The 27,494-nt window shown below is 41.3% G+C and overlaps 1 protein-coding gene across 5 annotated transcripts in view; it reads right to left on the minus strand.

The window, feature by feature from the left end:
- The window catches only part of BMPER (BMP binding endothelial regulator), a 247,090-nt gene that overhangs the window by 11,321 nt on the left and 208,275 nt on the right, over positions 1 to 27,494 (minus strand). For 4 of the 5 annotated variants that reach the window (XM_082691759.1, XM_082691758.1, XM_082691761.1 and 1 more), the window contains one exon: positions 664 to 794. The exons of the other annotated variant lie outside the window; for it this stretch is intronic. In XM_082691759.1, coding sequence (XP_082547885.1) covers positions 664 to 794 — 131 coding nt within the window. The remainder of the gene's footprint in view (positions 1 to 663; positions 795 to 27,494) is intronic. 5 annotated transcript variants of the gene reach the window in all.

Raw genomic sequence — 27,494 nt, forward strand, 5'->3', positions numbered from 1 at the left:
ATTTGTTGTAGAGTTACTATTTTTGTCTGGTTCTCTTTTTGGGCTGTGGGCACCTCAATGACAAGGGCTTCTTCTCTTTGAGTCACCGATTACCAACTGTGCTCAGCACAATGCCCAGCACTTAGCCACTGGGTAAGAAATATTTCTTGAATGAACAAAGAAGTCCATTTTACAGATCTCAAATAAGCCAATTAACCTGCCTGAGATCAAAGAGCTATAACAAGGAATATAAAAATCTATCTCTCAGAGGCAAAAGAACATTCTTCTAGGGTTTAACAAAAAAAAATCACACTTATCCTGAAGACCTTAAATGACTGTAATCATCATGAATCGTCTTTGTTCCACACATAACCTAAGCCACAGCTGTGATTGTCCATGTGCTGAGTACAAACAGCTGGGGTAGCTTGAGGTTGGGAGGATTTTGCAACAGTGGAAATCCTTAAATTGTTCAAATGTGCTTGTCACAAAGCATTTCTCTTAAGTGCATTCTATCCTGCCTAGTGGGAAGCCCTGGTGTTTTATCAAGTTGCAATCTAGTTGGACTATTGATGGAATTTCCTTTTGGCCAAGGGGAAATGTGGCCCACATCAGCAAGTCTCTTCCATTGCTATTTTGGGAGCTGTAGTGAACTTCCGAAGGATGGATATGCCAGGAATTTCTCACCTGCACAATTCTGCTGAGGCTCCCAGTGGACACTGATGCCCTCTCTCTGACAGGCCCGGGTATACGCCAGGAATGACTCACAGTAACAGTTTTTATGGACTGGACATTCACACATGTCTGTCACGCAGGACCTAAGGAACCCAACAGAAAGAAATGAACATGTAAAAATATCAAATTTCATCACATACCTTAAATGTGACTTGTAGACAGGGGTGGGTGGGTGGATGTCAAACCTTGATTGGCCATTAAAGGTTGATATTTTAGGTTGGAAATCTAAAAATGGCATAAAAGTTCTGCATGAAGCCTTATGGGGTATGTCTGAACAAAGTGATAGTAGGTTCCCTTTCTTCTAGAGCAGGACTCTCCAAGAAAACTTCCTGTAATGATAGGAAATGTTCTACAATCTCCATTATCCGAAGCAGTCTCTACTACCTGTACCTGGATATTGAGCCAGGTGTGTGAGGAACCAAATTTTTTATTTGATTTTATTTTAATTCACTTAGATGCAAATAATCAATATGCCTAGAGGTTACCATGTTGGAAACACAGCTCCTAGGCTGCAGTCACCGTTCAAAGTGCTGTCATTTTGTGAATAGCTCTAATATAGGAAACATAGTTTCTAATTCAATATAACCAAAATAGTGACTAACATGATGAAAGTATAAAAATCCCAGGGCTTTCTGAAGACATACAATTAAGATTTATTTTTACAGTAGCTTAGAGTCTTAGTCTTTTAAGAAATACTGAACCTCATTCTTTAGAATGTGGGGTGACAAACTCCAAATAAAGCAAAACATTCAGACTCCTAATTAGACTAAAAGATAAAGAAGACTGAGCCAAGAGCTTCATAGCTTAAGTTTAAATATGGAAATGATGGGCCAGGACATCAGGGGAACTGAAACGGGCTTCAATGTAAACCAACAAATTTTCAAGCACCTGACCTCTAGGACACGGTAATGAATTTACATTGGGATGTCCTATTATCATTTACAAAATGTTTCTGCTTCAGTCTTTCACTGAGTGCTACATAGGCAAAACACAGTCCATATTTTATAAATAAAAAGGCCATTTTACAATGAATAGATGGGCCCAAGTCCCATTAAAAAGTGGCAAAAGAATGAATTAAACAAATTCCCCTTAGACTGGGGCTCTTCCTGTTATGCCCTAGAATCAGAGAACCTTCTTCATCTTCACCTTCCAGCAAGTTCACTCCCTCCCAGTTTGGACTTCATATTTATGCAAGAGGCCCTCAAGATTAAGAACATTAAACTACCCTTTTTTTCCCCATACTCATGTTCAGCAAAACCTCTTCCTTATAGAACCAAATTCAAGGCTGAAAGCAAAAACAAATAATTATAATACTCAAGATTACAAACAGCACAGAGGATCTTGAAAAGTGCCCAAGATGTGATAATCCAATGTGAATATGCCAACACTTTCTCTTGTGGGATGTGTGTACACATCTGATCTCACATGGGACATGTGTACACATCTGATCACCGAGAGTGGCCAGCTAGCTCTGTGTCAAGGTGGTGCACTGCCTGCCCGGAACAAAAATTAAATGCAGAAACCATATTAAAGAATCAATAGACTCACCGTGTACCCAATTATTATAGCCCAACCCTCAAGAACACAGCCTTGGAAACAGAAACTAACAGGGACAAGAAGCAATTGTACTGAAACCTAACGAGCCTCTTCCGTGTCATCAAGTGAGAAATTATCTGATGACTGATACTTAAGACAAAAAATTATCTGATGACTGATACAGAACAGAAAAACGGATCCCTTTCTTCTCTGTAATAATAAAGAATAGTATTTCTTTTTTTTTTTTTTTTAAGATTTTATTTATTTTAGAGATGAGTGGGGGAGATGGAGAACAGGGTATGGAGGAACAGAGGGAGAGGGACAAGCAGACTCCACACTGAGCCCAGTGTGGAGCTTGATCTCAGGACCCTGAGATCGTGACCTGAGCCCAAGTCAAGAGACTGACCCGTAACTGACTAAGCCACCCAGGTGCCCCAAGACTGTATTTCTAAATACCTCCTCCCACTTGCATTACAGAAACCCTGTGAAATCATGCTCACTGGCAGACACATACCAGACACAGTGCTGTGTCTTCAAACTCATGCAGAGCCTCCAGGCTTCGGAGAACAGCCAACTAAAGCCTGTTCTTAAAATGGCCTCTGAAGGTCTGAGGACAAACCCTCCTCAATACCACTGTCTTCGCTGTTTTCATTTCCATTCCAGACCAACCTACACCCATCATGGTCCCACTGAATTCTGAATCCCCAGCCAGGTTTTGGTGAATTAGTGCAATAGCCTCTCATCCCACCCTGGCTTCACACCCTGGGGACCTCCCTGGCCTATGGAGTGTTACTCCCTTGGGCACGGGTCCCACCAACGCCATGGGAATGGAGTGCCACCGAGTGGGCCCGGTGAAATGATGGTTCTCCTGTGAGAATGTGGTGGTCTCTGCGCGAGGAAACACATCCTCTGGTTTGAAAGTACATCTAATGCGACTCTGTAGAACTGTGGACAGTAAACAGAATTTAATTGGTTTAAGTGCAAGGGTTATTGGGGAATGTTTTCCTTCTTTTCTCTTTCTTTCTACTGGTTGTCTTAGGAAGCTATTTATGCAATTTCAAGTGAACTAGGGACAGCTAAATCCAATTCACTGAGCTGTCGAGAGAAAACGCGGTGAGCTCACATTTCGTGTGGAAGCCCACATTTAATAACCACGCGTATTGCCCACCCTCTGCGTCCATGACAGGCCACACAGGGCACACACACAGCCAGCAGCAGATCTGCCCTTTAAAACGAAGGAAGAGTTGAGCTTATTCTATTACTTGGCACTCATGAGGAACAACACTGGAGGAAAAAACGTTTGTCAAAGCCACCCTTGGCTTGAAATATTTCAAACATATTTAAAGGCTAGAGAAATGTGTTTTGTCACAGAAGTTAAAACTACAAGATGTCTTTTTTATTCACTTGTCAAGTTGATGATTTTTACACCAAACTCGACCCAGGGTTTGTGAGAGAATGGAGAAAGAGAGGGTCCCAGCTCTTGCTGGCCAAGTGTACAACTCTTAGCTCCTACGTCAGGCATTTTGCTACCGTCGGCTTGTACGGGGATTGTCGCATCTAGTCCACACAGCAAAGGGGTCTGAGGCACTTGTTACTCCTGGCCCACTTAACTCTTGGGGAAACTGGAGCTTGGATGGTTTAGCTTGTGCAAGATTACATGGCTGATCGCATATCTGGAACTGCAAAACCAAGACTGCGATTCAGGTCTTTCTCATCTCAACAGCCATATTAACAAACGCATTAGAAGATCTTTACAGGGAGCAATTTGGCAATACTTATAAATAGCCCAAAGGAGGCTCCTTCCTCTGGCAGAGACATTTCATACCCAAGAAAATAGTAATGCATGTGGATGTGGACAAAGGCTATATATACAGGAGACTTCACCACAGTGCTATTTGAAATGAAAAAGAGGGCAGGGGGAGAAACCGGATTGCCTGTAACAGGGAAATAGTTAAATACATCTAGGTGACATTTATATCCTACAGACACTGCAATGATGTTTTTTAAAATATGAGGAAACATTCCAGCAGGATTGATTGAAAAAGAGCAAACCTGTTTCAGTACTGCGTGGTCACACATAAGACAAAAATAACTGACAACAGATATGCCCAAATGTTCACAGCAGTCAGCTCGAGGTGGTAGAATTGTGGCTCTTCCTAGTTTCTCCATATCTGCATTTTCTACAATAAACACATATCACTTTTCTAAAAAGATAAAAATCGGTGTATTTTTAAGTCGACAAAAAGAGTAACATGAGACATATTAGTATTTCAGTCAGAATGTAGGGACTAGAACAGGAAAATAAAGCACAAAGAATGGGAGGAAATTAAAATATCCATGGGTAGGTCTTAGTTATTAAATATTTCTCTAGCTCAAGTTTTCCAATCTGTGAATCTGAGGCCTCCTGCACAGGCTTTGATTCTATTCACTGGGGGTCATCCTCAGACTCCCACCTCATTGGTCAAGCGATGCCATGAACTTGACATCCAGATGGTTGGAATGGATAATGGGATAACTGGGCATGCTTCTGCTGGAAGGAATTTATTAAGAAAAAGAACTTATGAAGGGAAAAGTAAAAGCATCCTCAAATGCACTCCAGATTTCAGGGAGGGGCAAAGCTATTGTGATTCAAGTGTTCAATTTGTGTTGATCACACTTAATAGTGCGGCATGAGAAAAATCTAATTTATGACAGTGGAGTTGAATTGTTATGCAGTAATGGAAAATTGGTGTTCTTTCCTTAGTATGCACTGATACCACGCATTCATATTCATTTTATAGAACATGGGGGAGAACGTTATTACTTATAGTGGTAAGATTTATGGTTTTGGTTTCTTTGCCTTGGTGGCATGATTCTGTCACAATTTTGTTCTGTTCGATGTTGAATTCCTACGCAGGAAACATAGGCGTCCATTGCTCCAGTGGGAAAACATAGGCTGCGTTACAATCGGGCTTTTCCAGAAAAGCTCTACTGGTACTACAGAATCATCAGCTGCCTGAGGAGCCCTTTGAAGTGTGCCTTCTGACACAGGAGCTGGTGAATGCATTTAGAAATGATGTTCTGATTTCCGCACCCTGCTCCGGGCACCTTTCCTGATGGCAAGAGGTGCAGGCAGGATTCCTGCTCCTTGGGGCTCACACAGCTGAGCACCGTAGCAATACAAAAAGAGGGTGCCAGGAGCTACCCCAGGGCCCTCCCAGGCTAGTGTTGTGCACTAGCACAGCCCTTTGTCGCACCCCAGCTGCTCCCTTCTGCAATGGCTTCCTGTATGGGTGTCATGTCTCAGGAAGACACTTCAAAGACCTCTCCTCACAGCACGCAGCACCATACTGGAATCAGAACCCACCCGGGGTCAGTGCCCTCCACAAAACCCAACTTATTGCCATTTAGCTGCGGGGGAGCCCCCATCAGCTTCTCCCCACCATTAGGTTACAACCGCTGCCTCCTGCAAAGCTCTAGAAAGAAGTCATAAGCCAGTGGAGCTGTTTAAATGGAAATTTAAATTCATTACAATTAAGCAAAATGTTAAGTTCAGTTCCTTAGTCACATGAGCCACATTTCAGGTGTCCCGTGGCCACATGTGGCAAGAGGCCATCATACTGGGCAGTGCTGACTTACACAAGTTGTATCCCTGCAGAAAGTTCTACTGGATAGTGGTGCCAAGTGTGCAGCTCCATCTGTGGTGGGAAACCATTCCCCTTCTCCCCAGAGAGAGGATCTCTCAGAGAGAGAGGCTTACAGATGTTGTGAGATCAAGATCGGGCTCACTCTGGCTCTTCCTGGGCACTTACAGAGAAAGTTTAAATTCATAGTTGCTAGTGGTCTAGATCATCCCTTTCTCTTAGCCACGCACATTCTTTTACCCAGTCATAGGGAATGTCTCATTAATCCTCAGGCTTCCTTCCACCTTGCCATTTTTGTCTTGACTGTGCTTCCCCATCTTTTTCTACTGAAAGAATCTGATGTCTATCATTTAAGAGTCAGTTCAAACTCCTCCATGATGCTTTCTGACTGGCCTGGGAGAAGTCAGCCCTTGCTACTGCGTCCTGTCCCTTCTACATCTTTATTCTGGCACAGACCCTCTGAATCCTAATTACCTCTTTGTGGGTTAGAGAGGGGAGCTGTATCTTATTCATCTGGCCAAGCACAGTGCCTTGAACCCACAGCTCAGTAAATACCGTGAATCATCAAAAGAATGAATGAGAATGGCTTGATGACCTTTGCCCAGCTTCTGTGGAGTCACAGTTGGACCCTGATATCTTAGGAGTGTGAATTCTCTTTGCCCCTCCTCCTCCCGCTAGTGCCTAATGTGCCTTCTGCCCCTGGGCTGCCCACCACTGCAACCTGTGAGCTAAGCTGCTTCCTTAGGAACATTTCATCTTCATTTTGAACTTCTTACACCCCTCTCTGGTATCCCAGGGAATTTTCTTTTTAATTTAATGAATGGCAGAATAAATGATCTGGTCTGAGTAGTCTGCTTTAATAACACATTTTCAGAAAAGCATATATTCAATATTGTAAGAACAACCTATAGCTCTTCGCGTTATTAAAAAGACAAGCCTCCAAATGCTGCTAAAATCAAAACATCAAACATCTCTCTGCTTCCTAGCAACAGCATACTGAGTGGTTTTCCCTCTGCTTTCTCTGGCACGCAGGCTAGCCCTGTCAGAGAGAGGTAAGTGTTCATGCATTTGCTACCCAAACAGAGTTTTGAAAGACAGATGTATTAACCACTGGGAACTCTCCACACTGCTTCTGGGAGAACAGAAGGGCAGGCCAGGAGTGACAGTAGCCAGCTCCATCTGGGAGCCAGAGCCAGAGCCTGGCCTTCCCCTCTGCCATCAGGTGGGGTCTTTGGCCGGACTGTGTTGCTCTGTTTAGAAGTCAGCTTTCCTGAGAGCAACAGTAACATATTGTTTAGTCCAGAAGCTGACTAGAAAACCACACTGGGTTCGTATGGCTTTCCTTGCTCCATGTATCTAGGAAGTTCACAGAATCAGGTGAAAGCATCTCAGGCTTGTACTATAGTGGCTGCAGATCTGTGTGTATGTGTGTGTTGGGGGGTGGGGGTGGAGAAGATTCGGGAGACAGTCCTGGCTGGATGGATAGAAATGTGTTTAACTACCAAGAGACTATTAATAAATTTACTTACACTTTAATCCTTGAAATTCTGCCCCAACCTCCCTAACCCGAACTGCATAGAAGTAACTACAGGTAGTAGCCATAAGAAGGCATAGCCATGTCATGCTATACCGAAGAAAATAACGTCATCCCTAACTCAGTAGCGACTACCTCTGCTCTTCTCAATACTATAAGGGCACCCTCACCAATTCACAAAAAAGTCCAGCCTACTGGCATAAAAAACAAGGCCAAAAGATTCAATAATGGGAAACATGAGGTTGCTTTACTGAGTTATTAATAAGGGTGGGGCAAACTTGCGGAGCCAGCCAGCAGGGAGTCCACGCTGCTCCTTCCAGATCCTTCCTGAGCCAGCTATAGTTTGGTACCACGGTGGCTTAAAGATCGGTGAGAATATCTGATGTCAAATATCGTCTAAAATGTTGGCTCCACAGTTGCCTAGGTTTCCAGGACAGTACCACCAGGCCAGGTGTCTCTGCATGAGCTTATTTATCTCACAAACTCAATCTAAGGAGATGGGGCAGGACAACCTGGGAGTCTAGCTGCTTCTCTGGTTGTGGATACTAAACCTATCTGCAACCCAGCCTCATCAGATCCCCATCCCCACAGACATACACACATTAGACTTAGCCCACTCTTAAGTGGGAAGAATGAATTCATTGAGCCCTTTTTGTTTGTGGTACGGAGGGAGGCACAGCCATCAACAGAGACAGACACACCTTCAAACTCCAAATGACATAGCAAAAGCTGTTATGGGCAGGAAGTTTGTGCAAATGGGATACTGAGGACTAAGTACAGAAGGCTTCACACAGTAGGAAAGACACAGGAGCTGGATCTCGAAGCATGTGTGGAATTTTGCTTCATTCCAGAATGAGGAAAAGAAAATTTCAGGCAAAAGGAGAAGTTTTAAGTTTCCAAATCACCAGATCTCAGATTTGATGGTCATGTGGTTCAATCTCCAATATTAATTAAAAAACAAGACAAAACAAAGATTCCTTTGACAAACAGTCACAGAACCTGTTCACTAAGGGCCCATTTCCTCACACAGCAGCCTGGCAGGTCCTGATGTGAAGACATTTCTTTCTCCTAGGGATCCAAGTCCTCATCATCTCCAACCTGAACTCACAGGGGTGACATGGAGAGCCACCCAGAATCAGTCAGTGAGCCCATGCCCGTGATGATGCCTCAGTGATATGCCCCAGCTCCCCCGTCAGCTTTGTGTGTTCTTCAGCTTCTGATGGCTAGTGTCCTTCCCTCTGTAGCTGCTCTCTTTCTGCCTTGACAGGAATTAAAAACACAACTATCGAAGTCACAGGGAAAAACCTACCAACCATTTTGAGAATTATTCACAACGATCCTCTTTTTGGATCCCCTGCACTCTGGTCTTATCGTGTATACATTTGCCTACTAACATGGACGGAGTTCCAACTTAAAACCTAGGGACTCTATACTTTAAGCTAATGCGCTCTCTCCAGACACTGAACGATACTGATTGCTTTCACTCTCCCAGGTTAAATTCCCCAGGGGGCAAATGGCATTGCCTGCATGGCAGAAGCTAGCATGGCATGGGAGTTCCAGAAATGGCCCTCAGCCTTAGACACCCTTCTAAAGCTAGAGATTGTTTTGGGGAATAACACAGGAGGCACAGAGACCTCCTCTAAAGATAGCAATGTTTACAATTTTCCATAGATGCCAATTTTAACAGGACTCCTTAGCACTTGCTCTGAGCAGAGACCAAACAACCGTCACACACGGTCTGGAGCCTAAAATATTTTGTCCCTTGATAAAGCCGTCTATCAGACCATATGTGGAGACTATAATCCCCAGGCTCATAATTAAGCTTTCTTGTGCCTTAGGGTTGGGGAATCTGTGTGCACTGTCCTGCTATTTGCCCCAGGCCCAGGGACTACAACTTCAAAGAGACCAAATCCAGAGATTCTAGAACTACTAACAGGGTTCGAAAATACTCCTCTTGGGAAAAATGAAATATCTTTGCTTAAGTATGAAACACCAGCTCCACAGAGGGGAAAAGGTGACCATGATTAGCGAACATTGTCTGGATTGTCACTCTCCCAGGGATAACTCATTATTTCAATTTAGGCAAAGATGTCTCATAAGCCAGCCCGGGAAAGGGGAAGCCTGGTTACTACCCCCCTCTAGTGGCTGAGAGGTAGAGTGCCAAGTAACCTCCATTCTTATTCCAGCATTTGCTTCTTACTCCACTTTTGAGGGTAGGGGTTGGGAGCAGGAGGCTGGCTGATAAAGCAGAACATAAAAATGGCTGCTCGTCAGAAAATCAATCACTTTTCTCTTAAACATCTTCAATTCAGCACCATCATGTTCGCTGTAAAACAACAGTGAGGCTGGCTGGTGGACTACATCCCCATGTAAACTAAGAGCCTCCTGGGTACCAGCCACAGAGCCACAGAGGGCAGATTATCTGAGGCACTCCCCGCTGGAGGGCAGGTGAGGTGGAGCATCAGTGGGAAAAAACCTATGCTTTTTTGTTTTTTGTAAAATCTCATTTTACCTATGCACTGTATCTAGCTTGACCTACTTTGTTTTGCAAAGAATAGCAAGTACAAAAGACTACCAGACCCTTCACCTAAGTAGGATGTACCATGTCTGAGGTGGTAACATAATGAGAGGCCAAAGGTGCCAGTCATGTTCCTGCTTCCTAATTAGTATAATGGCAGAATCATTACTGTACTAGCATTCCGGACTCTATGTCTAAAAATGGACTTGTCTAGCCCTTAGTTAGCCCTAAAAACTAGGTGATATTCACACTTGGAAAGACCTTCCAGAAATGAGAGGGAGATCTTTACTGAGAAAATCTTCAATATCTCTTCTTTGTTACAAGCCCACCTCATTCTATTTCTATCCCCAACATAGATATACATCACCTTCGCAACTGTTTCATTCAATGGGACAAACATTCATTGAGTGTCTGCTGTGTGCAAAACAACAGGTTGGGCTCAGCGGGGAATCCAGAAGCAAAGAGGAGTCTGCCTCCATCTTGGGACTTGCACAGTGTCATGGGGAGGGCAGGGCAAGACGGGGGAGGGCAGCAGGCCACTGGCAGCCCAACTAAGGAGGCTCCATCTGGGGCTCTGGCAAGTGGGGGACTGCACTCGGGAGGTGCCCGGAGATGAGCAGGGTGCTCTGGCGGAGAGGTAAGCTCTCTCACAGGATAAGCCATCAGGGAGACTGGAGAGGCAGTGAGGTGAGGCCAAAAGCAGCAGCCTATCTGGGTACAGTCTTTCCCTTTTCCATGTGTCATCTCTCATGGGGTTCTCAGGAAAAGTAAGTGAGAAAACAGACGGTCCAATTGTTAAGGAGGAGAGAGAAATTGATCTATACAGGGGTATGAATGCTATGAGGGAGACGCCAGGCAGCAAGCAGGGTCTCCTCTCTTTGTCCCACCGAAACTCAATGTAAGAGGGGTACGGGCAATTGGCATTTGCTACCTTCTCTCATTCGAGAGGGGACTCCCAGCCCCAGCAGTCCTCTGTGGAATCTTGCCAATTGTGGCCCAGCATGCCAGGACACGTGTTCAGCTCTAGACCACAGCTGCCGGCTGAGAGGCAGGCACTGGCAGTGTGTGGTCACGAGGGGCAGTGAGGAAAATCTGTCAAAGTGAAGGCATCCAGCATCTGGAGGCCACACCCTGGCCATACGTGGCAGCCACCACCAGCCCAGCTGCTTCAAAGGGGCCGATCCTTCCAGAGGCCTTGTTCACATTAGGCAGTGGAGGGCTGCCAAGTCCACTACGTGCATTAATAAAAGGGCGGCAGCGGTGGCCATGCCCCCAGAGGATGCAGTGCTGGGACGAACTTTTTCAGATGCTGGGTGCCTTTCATCAAGCATCTGCCGTGCCTTTGGTTCCACAATAAACCAGTATCCACATCCAGTCGCCGCACCAGGATGGGATTTTAGCACTCTGTACTCTGGTCTGCTTGACTGTACAGGGAAAACTCAGTCCCTAGACCTAAGAGAAGTATCTTTCCTGAGGAGCCCACCCATTCCCATCAGTGGGTGATGGCACATGCAGGGACCAGACATTCCCCAAACTCAAACTATAAACAGCATGGGCCAACCACCCTGCAGCTTCCCATCCTCTGCTCAAATGATAGCACCCTCATATAAGCCCCAGAGAGGTGGGATGTGGGGCCTCTTTCCTAGAAGCAACTGAGAATATTGCTTTGAAGGCACCAGAACACTCATAACCCCCAATAGTGGAAGAAGTGGGTAAGGCAACATTCCCTCAGTACCTACTATATAATATGCCGGGTGTGTTGCATATGTAAATGCATGTATTTTTTACTGCAAAAATTTTAACAGAAGAGAGAACTAAGACCCAAGGAAGTCAAGCAGGTTTTTTTGTTTTTGTTTGTGTTTTTGTTTTTGAATATGATGCAGGTAATAAGTGACAAAGCTGGGTCCATGTTCTCTGCTCTGCAACACAGTATCTAATACGACACATGCTGTTCCTTCTTCTCCCTTCTCCAGGTTAGAAGGAGAAGGCCAAAAACTTTCTCAGGGGGGCTTATGAAATCCCCAAGCTAGACAAGGTTGCTACTTGACATTCTCATGGTACTCCTGAGCGGCCCTAGTCACAGCCTGCAGCTCTGTTCTTATCTGATTGATCCCCACTCCATTCAAATCCCTACGCTCCAGAGGGGCAAGTTTTGTTCAGTATCTTTTGCCAGCCTTGGTCAAGAGGAGATGCTCAAAACCATTTATCTGAATGAATCATTTATAGGTATTTATAAAGTCAAGTTCGGATAAAGTAAATTCTAAGGTGACAATGAGAATCAGAGAGTTCAACGACCTGAAAAAGTTTCAAGGAGGAGTGAGCATCCCATGGTTTTAAGTACAATCAATGGCCTAGGGGAGTAAGAACTAGAAACAGGCCACTGGGTTAGGCTAGCAGGAGTCAGTGAAGGCCTTGGTAGGAATAGTTTCATGGGGTGGGGACAAAGGTATGGAAGGTGGGAAATGTGTGAGACATTGAGTGAAGGCCATTCTTCCAGCAGGTTGGCAGTGAAGAGGAGAGAAATGGAATGGCAGGAGGCAGGGACATGTGGAGCACTTGTGTGTGCATGAATGCACATGTGGTAGGATCAAAGAGACATGGATATGTTTGGCACCAAGGAAAAAGAAGTCCAAGAGAAGATGTTGAAATTAAAGAGATGAAGGGGTTAGGTAACTGGGAGACCAATGTCTGGAGAAAAATAGGTAAAGATGGGGTCAAAAATGTAGGAGACCCTGAAAAAAATTCCTGGAAGAAAACACACACACACACACACACACACACACTCTCACACACACACACACACACACACACGCTCTTGCTTATACACAGCAGAGTGGGGTAAGGCGGAAAAATCAAGGCTATGTTCTAAATCAGCAGCTGGGTGAAGATCAATGACCCAGTGCAAACACCTAGCAAAGAAGGGGGTAGAATGAAGTGAAATTTGCAAATGGTATTTCCAGGTGAGAAAGAACCACACATGAGGGACAGGGTTCCCACCATTGCAGAATAAGAGGTCCACTCTATCTAAGTCTATGACCTTTGAGACCCATAGCAAATGAAATAAAATACGACTAAGCCAAAGTTTTAATCAGGCAGAAATTTAGTGCTGAAGAAATTGGTCCTTGGCTCCTAAGGAGAAAAAAAAACAATATGGCAGGTTTCTTAAACCTTAATTTTATGATCTAAAATTAGTGGTGGAACAATTTTCCCCATCAGAGGACCCAAAATTTAGAAACCGTTTTTTTTTGGGGGGGGGCGGGTAGAGGAGATTTTCTAGGTGCTTTCTTCCTAAATATTTTATGCCTCCTGTCTGAATAGTAAACCATCACTGTGGCAGTCTATCTTGGTTTAGGACAGTGAGTGCTCAAAAACCCTACCAATAGGCTGGGTGACTCATAAACAGTCACCAATTCATACACTCAAGAGTCTTAAAAGACCTTAATGAACATCTACTTACTGCAGGAATTCCTTTTATAACCTCCCTGGCAGATGGTCATGCATCTGCATCATGTCTGTGACAACAGCTCAGTAGCTTTTTAGGAATATCATTCCTGTGATAAACAATTAAGTCTTCTACCTCTCAGGAAGTTTTCTTACATATTAAATGAAAATGCATTCCGTAGCTTCAACCCATTTGCTCAGATTCTACCTTCTGTTCCACTGTGGAATTATTCTATTCTTTTCCAGCTTCCATATGATATCCCCTTCAAATGCATTACAAAAAGTTAAAAAAAAAAAAACATTCCACTTAGAAGTTAACTTTTGGGGAACTTCCAGAAATATGGCTATTATACCATTTTGTACTTCCTGTGCTTTTATTTTCTTTACACCTAGCAGCTAAAGGGCATTCAAGTTAAGTATAAACCTTCTTTCCCTTTTATTTATTCTTTCAACAAATCTCTGCTGAGTAGGGCACAGTGTTCACCCCCACATTAGGGCCAAAGATGAAAAAGATGGGCTTTCTACTCCAGCTACACAATGTGCTAAAATAAATTGTAATAAAAGGAGGAAATCGATGAGTGCTATAAAAAGCAGTTCAGTATTACCAGGGGAGTACAGGAGAGAGTGTGTTCTGGCAAGGAGGGGAGAGAGTGAGAAGTTAGAAAAGATTCTAAGGAGGAGGTTTCATTCGAGTTACATCTTCAAAGAAAGAGCTGGTTTTACCCAGACAACGAGGAAGGACGGGCTTTCCAGAAAACTTGTATTTTAGAAATACTTTTGTTTGAAAAGCCACGTGTGCCATTTGAAAATTCCTGAGCATCAAGAGAAGGAACAAAAGTCTTAGGAAATCATTAGAAAGGTAGGTTGTGCTCAGATCATGGATGGCCTTGTATGCCAAGCTATGAAGCACGAGCCTTATTTGGAGATCAGAGGAGTCATTGACAGATTTGAGCAGAAAAGGGATAAAACAGAAAACATCAGCTCAGGAAGGTCAGCTGATAATCATATGTGAGATAGGCCGGAGAAAGTGGAGATAAAGGATTAAACGGGGTTGGGGGGAGTTAGGCATCTATTGAGGATGATCCAACCAGGGGTTACAAGAGGCAAAAAAAAAAAAGAAAGACACGACTAGGGATTTATTGATGGGGGATGGGAGGGGAGAGGCTGTCAGCAGAAACAGAGAGGAGACATAAAGCACATGAGATAGGAGAAGGGATAATCTATAGGATTTGGAAAAGGATGTCATGTCAGGGCAAAAGGGAAAAGGAAGGGTCACAGATGCCTCTGGAGATTTGAGCCTGGGTTTAAAGTCTGTCAACAAATAAGGAATGCAGGAGAAGTAGGCTGACAGCAAGGAGGAGTGGAAAGAGAGACAAGGAGCTTGCAATCCAACACTCTGAGTTTCTGCTGGAACAACCAGCAGAAACTGTTACCAGAAGGGATGGTAAATGTTTAGCAACCAGCTCCTGGGAAGTTGGGGAGAATAGAACCCCAGGTCTGTACCCTGTGCCAGTTTCCAGGTTATAAATTCTCCCACTGTGGCTGCTTGCAGGGTACCAACATGAATCCCAGATCACAAAGCATGGTGCTGGGAAGAGATTCTAACAACACTCTCGAGAGAGGCACCGGAAGCCAGCCCCAGCCCACCACTGGCCCCGGTTAACAATGTGGAACAGGCGTGGAGAGGGCAGACACGCGTCCGACCAAGAGGATTCCTTATTTTTCAGTAAACAAAATGCAATTTCATTTTTGTGAGACAAAGTTAACCAACACCATGGCTACAGGCAGACTTGAGGATCCCTACTGATGGGTTCTAACGTCAGCCAAAAGTCACAAATAAATTATCTCATTCTCTGTTACCAATGTTCATGTAAACACCATAAAAATGAGTGCTGACAGCAACCAATGAGTTTATGCTAGTTTTATTTTTCATAATGTCCTAGGAAGATTCCTCCTTTAAGATTTATTATTGTTTTGCCTACAATGAAATAGTAACTAAGTGTTTTGTTAAATCAATTTAAAGGTTGCTTTGTTCCATTGCCACCTTTGCAAGTACCTCTGGGCTGTCTACTGTTTTATAATGGCTCATAATAATGCTGTTCAGTCAATCATAGGATACAATTTGGCTTAAAAAAAAAAAAACCCTATAAACTACTCTTTATTTCTCTGTAGGTTGTAGAAAAATCTGGTAACATGACTGATTAATATTGGGACCATCAGTAACACTATGAGGTTGGTAAGGCATTGGAATAAGAAAATGAGAAGGTGGGAAAAGCGGTAGCTCATATAAACACAGTGACTGAAAGTCATGCACTGGGGAAGAAGATAGGAGGAAAGGGGGTTAAATGAGTGGTCAAAAAAGATTTTACCATTACTCAGCAGTGAAAAATGGTAATTTCTCACCCCTATCTTCCCAGTGATAGCACAGATACCATCATATGCTTTCTTCCGGTCACAGCAGCAAGTCAAGTATTTTTGTGCAAACACTTCTTATAATAATACTTAGGGGAATATAAACTCCTCATTCTTCACATAGCAGCCAAATGATCTTTTAAAAATATAAAATAAATCATGTCATTCCTCTAATCAAAAGTCTCCAAAGATGCCTCATCACATTAAAAATATAATCTCCATAAATCCTAATTATGGTCCATATGCCCCTGACGATCTAAACCCTTCCAGCTTTACATTTTCAACTCTATTTACCAGCCTCAGCTCACTACCTTCCAAGCTGACCAGACTGCCCACCATTCCTTAAAAATGCCGAACTCACTGCTGCCTTTGGCTGAAACAACCTTCTGGTTTCCTGGAGCAGCAGCTGACACCTTCTTAACTTTCAGGGCAATTATTAGCTCCTCAGACATTCCTTCTCTGACCACAAGCATCCACAACAATCCCCTACCTCCACTCCATCACCCTCTCTCCAATCTATTTAGCTGATTATTGCTTTCGTTTGGGTCGCCTTCCCCAGCGAGGATGTAAGCTTTGCTGAAAGACCTTGTCTGTCGAATTTCCTGCTGAATCACCAGCCCAGTCGCTAGCATGTAGAAGGTGCTCAGTAAACATGAATGAAATGAATGAAAAAGGATCCCATTCCCCTTAACTGGACATACTTTTATGAAAGAACAACGAAACAATGACTAGTCCTGTCTCCACCATCCTGTCTTCCATTAGGTCTAAATAGAATGGCCTGCCACCAGGAATGCCACATTAAAGTAACACAGCAGCTTAAATATTTAAATACATGACGTCTGGTCCTGCGGAGAACCACAGACAGACCATTTTAAAGAAACACAACCAAGACTGTATGTGCTGATTTTTCCATGACACACTGAGAGCAACCTACATTACTTTCCAGGAAGCCTTGCAATAAGGTGAGAAGAATGAAAGGATGAGTTCCCTCAGTCACTCATTCCTCTAAATAGCATTTACTAAGCACCTACTACACAGAGGCATTGTGCTGAGAATATTGTGCTGATCCATAGATGGGAAGTCAAAATCTCCACCATCAAAGATATAAAATAGAGTGAGAGAAACAGATATAAAAATAATTTGATTATATTGCATATAATATTAATAGAGTGTGTGTGCATATATATATATGTGTGTGTGTGTGTATGTATGTATTTATAGTATTATAACAGAAAGATGACGAAAGTACAGAGAGATAGCAGAAGAGAGAATGATCAGTGGAGTTAAGAATGTGGGCAGCAGGGCACCTGGGTGGCTCGGTCAGTTGAGCGTCCAACTCTTGATTTCAGCTCAGGTCACAATGCCAGAGTTGTGGGATTGAACCCTGAGTCCGGCTCTATCCTCAAAGAGGAATCTGCTTCTCTCTCTTTCTCTCTCTCCCCCTCTCTCTCTCCGTCTGCCCCTCCCCTTGCTCATGCTCTTTCTCTCTCTAAAACAAAACAAAACAAAAACAAAACAAAAAGAATGTGGGCAGTATATTTGAGGAAATTTCATCAAGTGGGGGGGGACCAATAATGGCCAATGAGCTCAGTCTTGCATGAGTTTGAAAGGCAAACGGGAAGGAAGGATAGTAGGGAGAATAGCAAATATAAAGCCATTAAGCCCTAAAATAGCCCTAGCAACTTAGGGAATTACAATTAATTTTATATGGCATGAGGTGTTGTATATATGCAAGGAAGGACCTTCATCTTATCAAAATACAACAAAGAGGGCATAATCAGTAAAACTAAAGACCAGCTATTTAGAAAAATAAGGCCCCAAAATACTGTATAGTTAGACAGGCTCCAACAGTACCTTAAAAGAATAACATATTAGACCAAGTAGCATTTGTTTTAGAAATGCAAGGTTGGTTTGAGCTCAAGATATTTAATAATATAATTTTTCACATTAATTGATGAAACAAGAATAACTATGCAATCATGTTGACAGATGCAATATAATACATAATAAGTTAAACATTTATCCCAGGTTTTTAATACTTTAGAAACATGGTAAAACTGAAACAAAAGGATGTTTCTTTAATGCAATGAGTGGTGTCTATCTCAATATAAGAAATCAAATTACTCTTTGTGATGAAACCCTAGAGGCATGTCAGTAAATTCAAAAGCAAAAGCTGTCCTTCATTACCATTATTAAGTAACAGCATTCAAAAGTTATATCCACTAAAATTACACAAGAATGAGGTCCGTGGCTGGCTCATTCAGTAGAGCATGTGACTTTTGATCTCTGGGTTATAAGTTCGAGTCCCACACTGGTTGTAGAGATTATTTAAAAATTTAAAAAATCTTAAAAAATAAAATTATGCATGAAGACAAATAATAGACATAGATTTTAGAAAGAGCAAAATTATACTTTGCTTGCGAATTATATGACTGTATAATTAAGAAACTTCAGAAAAAAGAGAAGTTCTAAAAACAGCTTTACAAATGCCAGCAATAGCTGCATAGGAACTGTAATCACAAAAAGACCCAATTCACAATACCAACCAGTCAATGTGAGAGAGAGAAGACTTAGAAAATGCAAACTCTATAAAGCAAACAACAAAATGTACTTGTATAAATAAAAAGACATTTCTTGGGATAATATAGTAGACTTTACCTTTATATTAAAAAATTCTCCTTATGTAAGCATTCATGTGATAAAAATCAAAATAATAAATTTTAAAAAATTGTTTTAAATCTCTTTGGCTTCCCAGTGGAAGCTGGGGTGCAGAGGCAAGGTTAGTGTTCATTGTGGGAGAGGAATACATCTGAGGGAGGAAGGAGAGAAACTGGCACAAATAGACAATGATGGTTTACACCAAGGCAACGATGGTTGCTAACGCAACCAAGAAAATGGATTTTAGATATACTTAAGAGCTTCCATCAGTGTGATTCAGAAACTGATTGACTATTTGAGCATAGCATAAGAGTTAAAGAAGAGAGAAGAAAGAGTGACATGTACATTCAACAAATATTTGCTGAGTACCTTTTATGTGGCAGGAACTAAATGAGAGACTTGGAACCATGGATAATAGATGAGAACATATATTAAAATTCAGCACCCTCTTAGGAAAGAGAATGCATTAAAAGATATAATTCTAACCCACAAGAAGCCTTCACATATTTCTTAAAGTAGACACAAAAATAAAAATCCAATCTGGAACTTTATTAGCTGGAAATTATGAAGAAATTATGCCTTCGAATGAAAGAATAGCCGGAGGAGACTCAAAGTGTTTAATGAGTGGAGAAGAACATTAGAACTGCAGAAAATGGCAGATGCAAAACTCAACAGTGAATTTGGCTCAGACTGAGCAAACTCAGAGGAGCCAGAATCATAATCCAGGAGGAATAATCCAAAAAGAAATTTGTAAAGATGTTATCTATTATTCATTTGACAGAGAGAGAGATCACAAGTAGGCAGAAAGGCAGGTGGGGGGCAGGGGAAGCAGGATCTCTGCTGAGCAGAGAGCCCAATGCAGGGTTCGATCCCAGGACCCCGAGATCATGACCTGAGCCGAAGGCAGAGGCTTAACCCACTGAGCCACCCAGGCACCCCAGAATGAAATTTAGAAGCAGAAGAGGATCCAGACCTCTGGACCACTGGTTTTCAAACCTGACTGCACCTTAAAATTACCAGGGAGCATTAAGCAACAGTGATGCCATGGGCTTTAGGCTACAGAGAGTCAGACTTAATTGGCCTGGGTGTGGCGAGGGTACCCGAAAACCCTCAGGTAACTCTCCTGTGCAGCTCTAATGGAGAAGCGGAGGGTCAGATCCTCATCACTAGCTAGATCTTTGTTCATGGTCTAGATAATTAGTGCAATCAGACATCACTAAGAAGGCCCTATTCTTAGGGTTTACAGATCCCACTACCCCCTAATTCTCCATAGGAATCCTCCATCATAGTCAGAAAACTCCCTTTTCTAAAATAGGGAAACTAAGACACAGAGTTTTACAATCTTCTACAAGCTAAATAGCTTTTCCAACCTCAAAAGCGTTAAAAGCACATTATAGTCTGTTGATTTTCCTCCATCTTTATTGTTTAAATAAAGTTGGGGGACCAAAATATAATCCTGCTCCCCCTAAGATTTCACTAAAATAATTTTTACTTAATCTTAGAAACAGTGGTTGGCATTGAGCTCTTATAATTTTTTTCCTTCTATGTAGTATTCTAGAAAGAAAGAATATGATATTAAAGAATGCACGATAAATCCTAATTGGAAGAGTTTCTGTGCACTCTGAGAATGTTATATTTGCCCATGAACCTTTACACAAAAATCAGGTAATTGCAGGGGCAAATGTTATTTCAGACTTTTGATGAAAATCATCCCTGTGTACATATCATAACCTCAGAGAAAAATGAACACTCTGGGTCATTATTAGAAATTCCAAAGAAAGAACTGTAGTCTTCTCCCTCAAAGCTCTGTACTCACAATTGTCTTTCAACTGAAAGTCACAAAACCAAAATGATCAGAGAAAGGAAAGAATTAAGGTCCAATAACAGGGCTGCCTGAGATTTCTGGTTAGCAAGAGTTTCCCTCCAATGAAAGCCTGACTGGCTTCCCTGTGCAGGCAAATTCACTAGGAAGCTAAGGGTCCAGCTGAACTCAGTGCCCTGGGGTCCTTCTACTTAAACCAGCAGCCTGACCTCACGCAATGCCTCACCTGAAGTCTGTTAGAAATGCAGAATGTCAGCCCTACGCAAAACCTATGAAATCGAACTCTGTTTTAACAAGATCCCTAGGGATTTGAACGTGCATTGAAATTTGAGAAGTACTGGTCTAGAATACCGCTACCGAAAATGCAGTCAGAGGAACAGCAGCTTCAGCACCATCCTGCAGTTGGGTAGAAAGACAAGTTACTGGGATCCGTTCCATTCCAGACCTACTCAATCAGATGCTCTGGGAGTGGGCCCTGGGGCCCGGGAAACGGCATTTTAACTATCACTCCAGGTAATTCTAGTACACAACCAGGTTTAAGAAGTTGTCAGAAAACTCACTTTTCTAAAATAGGGAAACTAAGACACAGAGTCATGAGCAGGTTTTTGCTCTACCCACCCCTCCTCCTGAGCACTTACTCTCTACAGTTTGATAATTTGGGCTGAGACCAAAGGATGAGTAGGAGTTAAATGGGAAAGAAAGAGAAGGGATTGCAGCTTCAGAGAGAATGGTCCCTCACCCATCATCCATGCCACAGCCCAAGATCCCATCATCTGATGATGGACCTTATGTTCTCACTCCTTAGAATTTCAGAACAAAAAGATAAATCCAGTGATTTGAAATCTCAGTCTTCTTCTTATTATTATTGTGGAGCATACCTTTAATTTCTTTTTTTTTTTTTTAACAGAAAGTTTGGGTCTTGCCCCACTTTCCCACCTCTGTTCCCACTACAGATATCTGAAGAGTTTTAAAAGTGAACCTTCACAGTGATGGAAATCTGATGGGCAGTATCTCTAAGATGCTCATTTATCATTGCTGTTGGTAAGTTTCATTTTTTCCCATATTTTCATAGTGATTTCATTGTATGGAAAATGCAGCTGTATCCCTCAAGGGGTTTACTGTGTGCTTCATTGATTCCCTCCCTCTCTCAGCAAACATGCTCTGAGCATCTCCTATATGTGAGGCCCGGGGTAGAACATTGAGCAAGGCAGACCTGGTCCCAGCCCTTATGGGGCTTCCAGCTGGGCAGGAACAGCTAAGTAATAAGTATGTTAAGGGGTATGGTTAGAGCTACCAAGTATGTTGCAGGATGGACCTCCTCTGAGTCCCAATCCTGAGCTTGGGGGCACCGATGAGGAGGATGAAACTCAGTCTGGGAAGTCAGGGATGGAATTTCTGAAGCTGGCCTGAAAAAAGACTTTTCTTTTCTTTCAAAATGCTGATAACCGGGGTTTCATTAGCTCCTTCCAATTCTATTATTTCCTTGCTATGAGAGAGCATTTAGCTATCTTTAGAGAAGAAAAAGCAGCCTACCACCTTTTCTGAGTGTAGGAAAAGCCCTTGTTCCAAATTTCTTTGGTCCTCCACAGTGCTCTAGATTTGACATACCGCATTGGATTCTACCATAGATTCTTAGTAAATGTGATTATTATCTGATTGAAAAGTAAGAGAAGAAAACTCATTTTCTCCTAAGTCCTGTAAGATACCCAATGAAGAGAAATCAAGCTTAACTTAGAGTTGAGTTGGTCATACAGAATTTCTTCTCTATACTAAATGTTCTCCTAATGAAAGCTGACTCTATGACTCTTTCTTGTTTAATATTCATGACCCAAACTCTCGGGAGTCAAGGAGAAAAGTGAATAAGAATGCAAACAAAGAACAAACTTCAAGAGTAGAAGACCGAAAATCAAGTCACTTTTTAAGTATAAATAAACTTAGGAGAAATGGAAGGAATTCAGTTGGAAATTATAAACATTGAGGACTTTTGTACAATAAAAAGTAAGGAAACCAAAATATTGAAACTAAAATACCAAAAACTAACTCTGTATCCCTGGACGAGTAACTCAAACTTTTATTCATAATGAAATATTTCAAACAGAAAAGAACAGAGTAATATAGCAAGTAGCTATGTACCCAGCATGCAGAATTCACTAATGTTAACATTTTGCTATCTTTGTTATAGGTTTTTAAAAGGAACAAAACTTTAGAATTATAGTAGACATTCTTTGATTCCCTCTATCCTTAATTCCATTCCCCTTCTTTTCTTCTCAAGTAAATGAACCTTTCTTTATAATAGTTCTATATTTTTATCTATATATAATTGTGTTCATGAAAAATAAGTGGTATTCTTTTATATTTTTAATTTGACACAAATGGGACCACACTGTGTATATATATCCCTCTTGAACTTGATTTTTCTACACAATATTATGTTCTGAAAAATTATGCATGTTGATACCACTACATCTAGATCATTCATTTTAATGCATAATATTTATCTTTTAAAGTCATCCAGCAAACCACAGACAACAGAGATTTACAATTTGGGGTGACTATTAAAAATACTTCCAAGTATGTATGTGTGTATGTGTATATATTTGCTATCTTTTTGCTATATATTTTGCTTTTTGAACACTAAAAATTAATTATATTGTATGTAATGTCCATCTTTGGAACATGTTGAGATTTTGGAAGTCTAATAAATGACACTTTTTTTTAAACAACATTCTACATATGCGATAATAAATGTATACTCCACCTTTTGAATGCAGAGTTCTATATATGTCCATTAAATCACACTTGAGGGGCACCTGGGTGGCTCAGTTGGTTAAGTGTCTGCCTTCAGCTCAGGTCATAACCCTAGAGTCCTGGGCTTGAACCCTGCATTGGGCTCCCTGCTCAGCGAGGAGTCTGCTTCTCCCTCTCCCTCCTGCTTGTGCTCTCTATCAAATAAATAAATAAAATACTTTTAAAATAATCACTCTTGATTCTAATTGTTCAAATTTCTATACTCTTACCAATTTTTCAGTTTGATCTATCCATTTATTAGACAAGTGTATTCAAATCTCTCCTTATGATTAGGAGTTGTCATATTCTACTTGTAAGCTAGACAACATTTGATGGATATACGAAGTCAATGTGACTGGAAATACATATGTCCACGACCATGGCATTTTCTGACATATTGTTTCTAACTTTGTGTTTTGTTTTGTTTTGTTTTTAAATTTTATTTTATCTTTTTTTTCAGTGTTCCAAAATTCATTGTTTATGTACCACACCCTGTGCTCCATACAATACATGCTCTCCACAATACTCACCACCAGGCTTACCCAAATCCTCAGTTTGTGGGGAAATTAGAGCGGGAGACAAACCATGAGAGACTGTGGATTCTGTGTCTAACTTTGTACTTTGACTTTCTTTGTCTTTAATTTTATCTCATATTATTGGTTAGTGTTAAGGAGACATTTTTTCTGTCCCTTCACTTTCAGTCTTTCTGTGCCATTCATTTAGGTATTCCTCTTGAAAACCACATATACTATATATGACTACACTTTTAGAAATGGAATTCTAGAGTCCGTAAATTTAAAATTTTTCCAGTAACTGGTCTAATTGGATTTTTGTTTTCTAGGTTCTTATGTTTTCTATTTATAATTGTTTTTCTTCTTTATTTCCCCATTTCCTACCTTCTCTGTTTAGGACAACATAATGTTGTTACTGTCCTACCCAGCAATTCCATTATTGGTTATTTACTCTGTAGAAATAATGAAGATATCAGGAAGCATTTGTACATGAAGATGTTCCCATGAAGTATTATCTATAATGTTGATCTATAAACGTATGTCCAATAGTAGAGAACATGACAAAATATTTTATAACCACTACAAATGTTTTGCAGGCTATGTAGCATAAGGAAAAAATGTTGCATGATGTTCTATTAAGAGGAAAAGCAGAATACAAACTCCATATAGTCCAAGGTGTATGGCTACACTGCAACCACGTAGACATAATTTGGTGTTTGGCAGAAAGACGTTCAGTCCATCTGCTTTCTTTAAGCAGCATTGCCCTTCTTTGCTGTGGGCGCTTTGTAGGTGCCCTGGCGCATGGGATTTGAACATTTGACTCATCCCTTCCTGCTTTTAACCCCTAGCAGTCCTAGCCAATGATGTGTATACTCATCCAGAAAATTCTCCTATACTTACTGTATTAGTCAAGGTTCTTCAGAGGAACAGAATTAACGGAATGAATGGATGGATGGACAGACAGATAACAGACAGACAGACAAATGATAGAGCAAGCAAGAGAGAAAAATTGAGAGAGATTTGTCATACTTCTTGTAAAGAATTGGATCACAATATTATGCAGGCTAGCAAGTTCAAAATCTGCAGGGTAGGCGGCAAGCCAGAGATACAGGGATGCTGTGGTTCATGAAGGCTGTCTGCTGGAAGGATTCCCTGTTCTTTGAAGAGGTCAGTCTTTTTTTCTTTTCTTTTTAAGTGTTTATTTATTCATTTGAGAGAGAGCACGTGCAAGCAGGGGAGGGGCAGAGGAAGAGGGAGAGAGACTCTCAAGCAGACTCTGTACTAACTGTGGAGCACAACATAGGGCTAGATCCCCCAACCAGGAGCTCATGACCTGAGCCAAAATGGAGAGTCAGACATTCAATTGACTGAGCCACCCAGGCACCTCCAGTCTTTTTCTATTAAGATCTTCAACTGATTAGACAAGACCCACATGCATTACAGAGCATCACCTGCTTTACTCAAAGTCTACTGATTTAAAGGTTAATCTCATCTAAACTGTATCTTCATAGAAACATCTAGAATGTTTAATCAAATATCTGAGTACCACTGTCTAGACAAATTGATAGATGAAATTAACCATCACACTCAGATTAGCATTATACATTCATCTATCCATCCAGCCAGCAGATTCTCACTGAATACCAAATATATGCCAGGCATTATTATCTTCTGACTTACTACCCTCCCACCCACAGGTAATCTGCTCTGGAAATGTTCCTCCCTGTTGAGCAGGGAAGGCCCTGTAAAACAAATAAAATAAAATAAAATTTAAAAAAAATTTTAAAAGGGAGATGCAAATATGAAAATATGAGTAACATTGTGCAGAGATAGTGGGATAACTTCTTTTAAATTACCTTCTATAACTCTAAGTTTTATTTTGTTTTGTTTTAATAAAATGGAGTAAATGAATTCAAGGCTTTTCTAAGAAAAAAGAAAGTGGAAAACCATAACAAAGCAATGCACCGAAGGTAGAAATTTAGTTCTCAGGGATTTTCAGAGGTTTATGCTTAAATCTTTAACACAAGAAATAAAAGTTCTGGAAAATGCTTTTTCATCCCCTTAGGATGGCCTGCATTTATTACATTAGCAGAGTGTCCTTTTAACTGGCCTTACAGCAACCTTTTTGATGCCAAATTGGCAGAATGTCTTCTATCTCAACCTTCTGGTTTTGGGTGAAAAATGATTTTTGAAGCAAGTTTGGCTCGTGCCGTGCAAGGACTTTTCAGAGACCCACAGCTTCCAAGGTATTGAATAACAGCTGGCAAAAGTGAAAATTAAAAATACTAGTAAACAGGACAATAATAACAATGCTTAAGAAAGCTCCTTCTTTTAGTTATCATAAAGGTCCTGGGTTAATAAGATAATGATTTCACTGTTGCTTTTAAAAGAGACTGACTGTCAAAAGTGATTGTCAACCTAACAGCTTACTTGCCTGTTTCCTATTACTTACAACTTTTTGACCCTGAAGGGGCCTGGGACAAGATATGGTCTCTTCATATAACTTTCCAAGGAGCTGAGTTCAGTGCTTCTGAGTCAAGACACCCTGGAGACATCCTGATAAGAATGTGAGCTTAGTACTTTTGACTCTGGTGGCCTTATAAAAATGACTGTGACAAGCAGAAAGAGCACAGTTTTAAATTCAGAATTACCGGAGTTTCTGAGGTGGCCTTGCTGTTGATGAATGAGGCAATTTGACCTGAAGCTCCAACATTTTACTGTATCATAGATAATTCCCCAAACTTAAGGGGAAATGAGATTCTGCTTGAGAGGATATAGATATACATTAATTTTCAGAGTCTGCCCCTCCCACATGTAGTAAGTACTAGTGTCTATGTAATAATAATAATACCCCTTAAGGAAAAATGATGACTTGAGAATCCCAATGGACTTTGGAAGTTTATTAATGCATGACTTCTGGACTGGGTTATTTTTGCTATTGTTGTCAGGTTTCAAAGTCTCCCCTAACTTCCATAATTCTGTAATTATGAAAAGTGACTAACTTAGAGAGACTAAGAAGATTAGCTATAGAGATCTAATACCTGACAAGTTTTCTTTCTTTGTAAATACAGGAACAAGTCAATACACCCAATAATGCAAAACAAAAGGCAAATGGAAAAAACCATATTCTATTTTAGAAATTCCGACTCAGTCTTCAGAAGGAATAAGACATTCAGGGATCCGTGCATCCATCCATCCACCCATCCATCCAATATTTTGCTGTATTCTACCACTGCTTACTACTAAGTAATAAGATTATACCCATGAATAAGACAGGAAGTTTCCTATCCTCATGGATTTTATATTCTACCTCCTTTTCATCTCATTCTTTCATTAATGCAAAATTATAGGAGTTATTCATTTTTTTAAGATTTTATTTATTTATTTGAGAGACAGAATGACACAGAGAGAGAGAGCACGAGAGGGTGGAGGGTCAGAGGGAAAAGCAGACTCCCCGCTAAGCAGGGAGTCTGATGTAGGACTTGATCCTGGGATTCCAGGATCATGACCTGGGCCTAAGCCAACTGAGCCACATAGGTGCCCGAGTTATTCATTTTTTAAATAGGAACTAATGCCATCACATAAAATGATGTTGAACACCAATAACTGTCGTAGAAATGCAAACCAAAACCACAATGAGACACCACTTCACTCTCACTAGATGAGCTATCATAAAAAAATGAGATAATGACAAGTATTGGCAAGGGTGTGGAGAACTCAGAACACAAATTTACTGCTGATGGGAACGAAAACTGGCAGTCACTCTGGAAAACAGTTGGGCAGTCCTTCAGATGATTAAACAGTTACCATACAATCCAGCAATTTTACTCTAAAGAATTGAGAACAGTTAATCAAATAAATACAAGTACCTGACTATCAACAGCAGTTCTATTCAGGACAAGGCAGTATGGTACAATAGCCTAAAGGTGGAAACAACCCA

The sequence above is a fragment of the Mustela nivalis genome (assembly GCF_964662115.1).
Source record: "Mustela nivalis genome assembly, chromosome: 12".
NCBI classification, from domain to species: Eukaryota; Metazoa; Chordata; class Mammalia; order Carnivora; family Mustelidae; genus Mustela; species Mustela nivalis.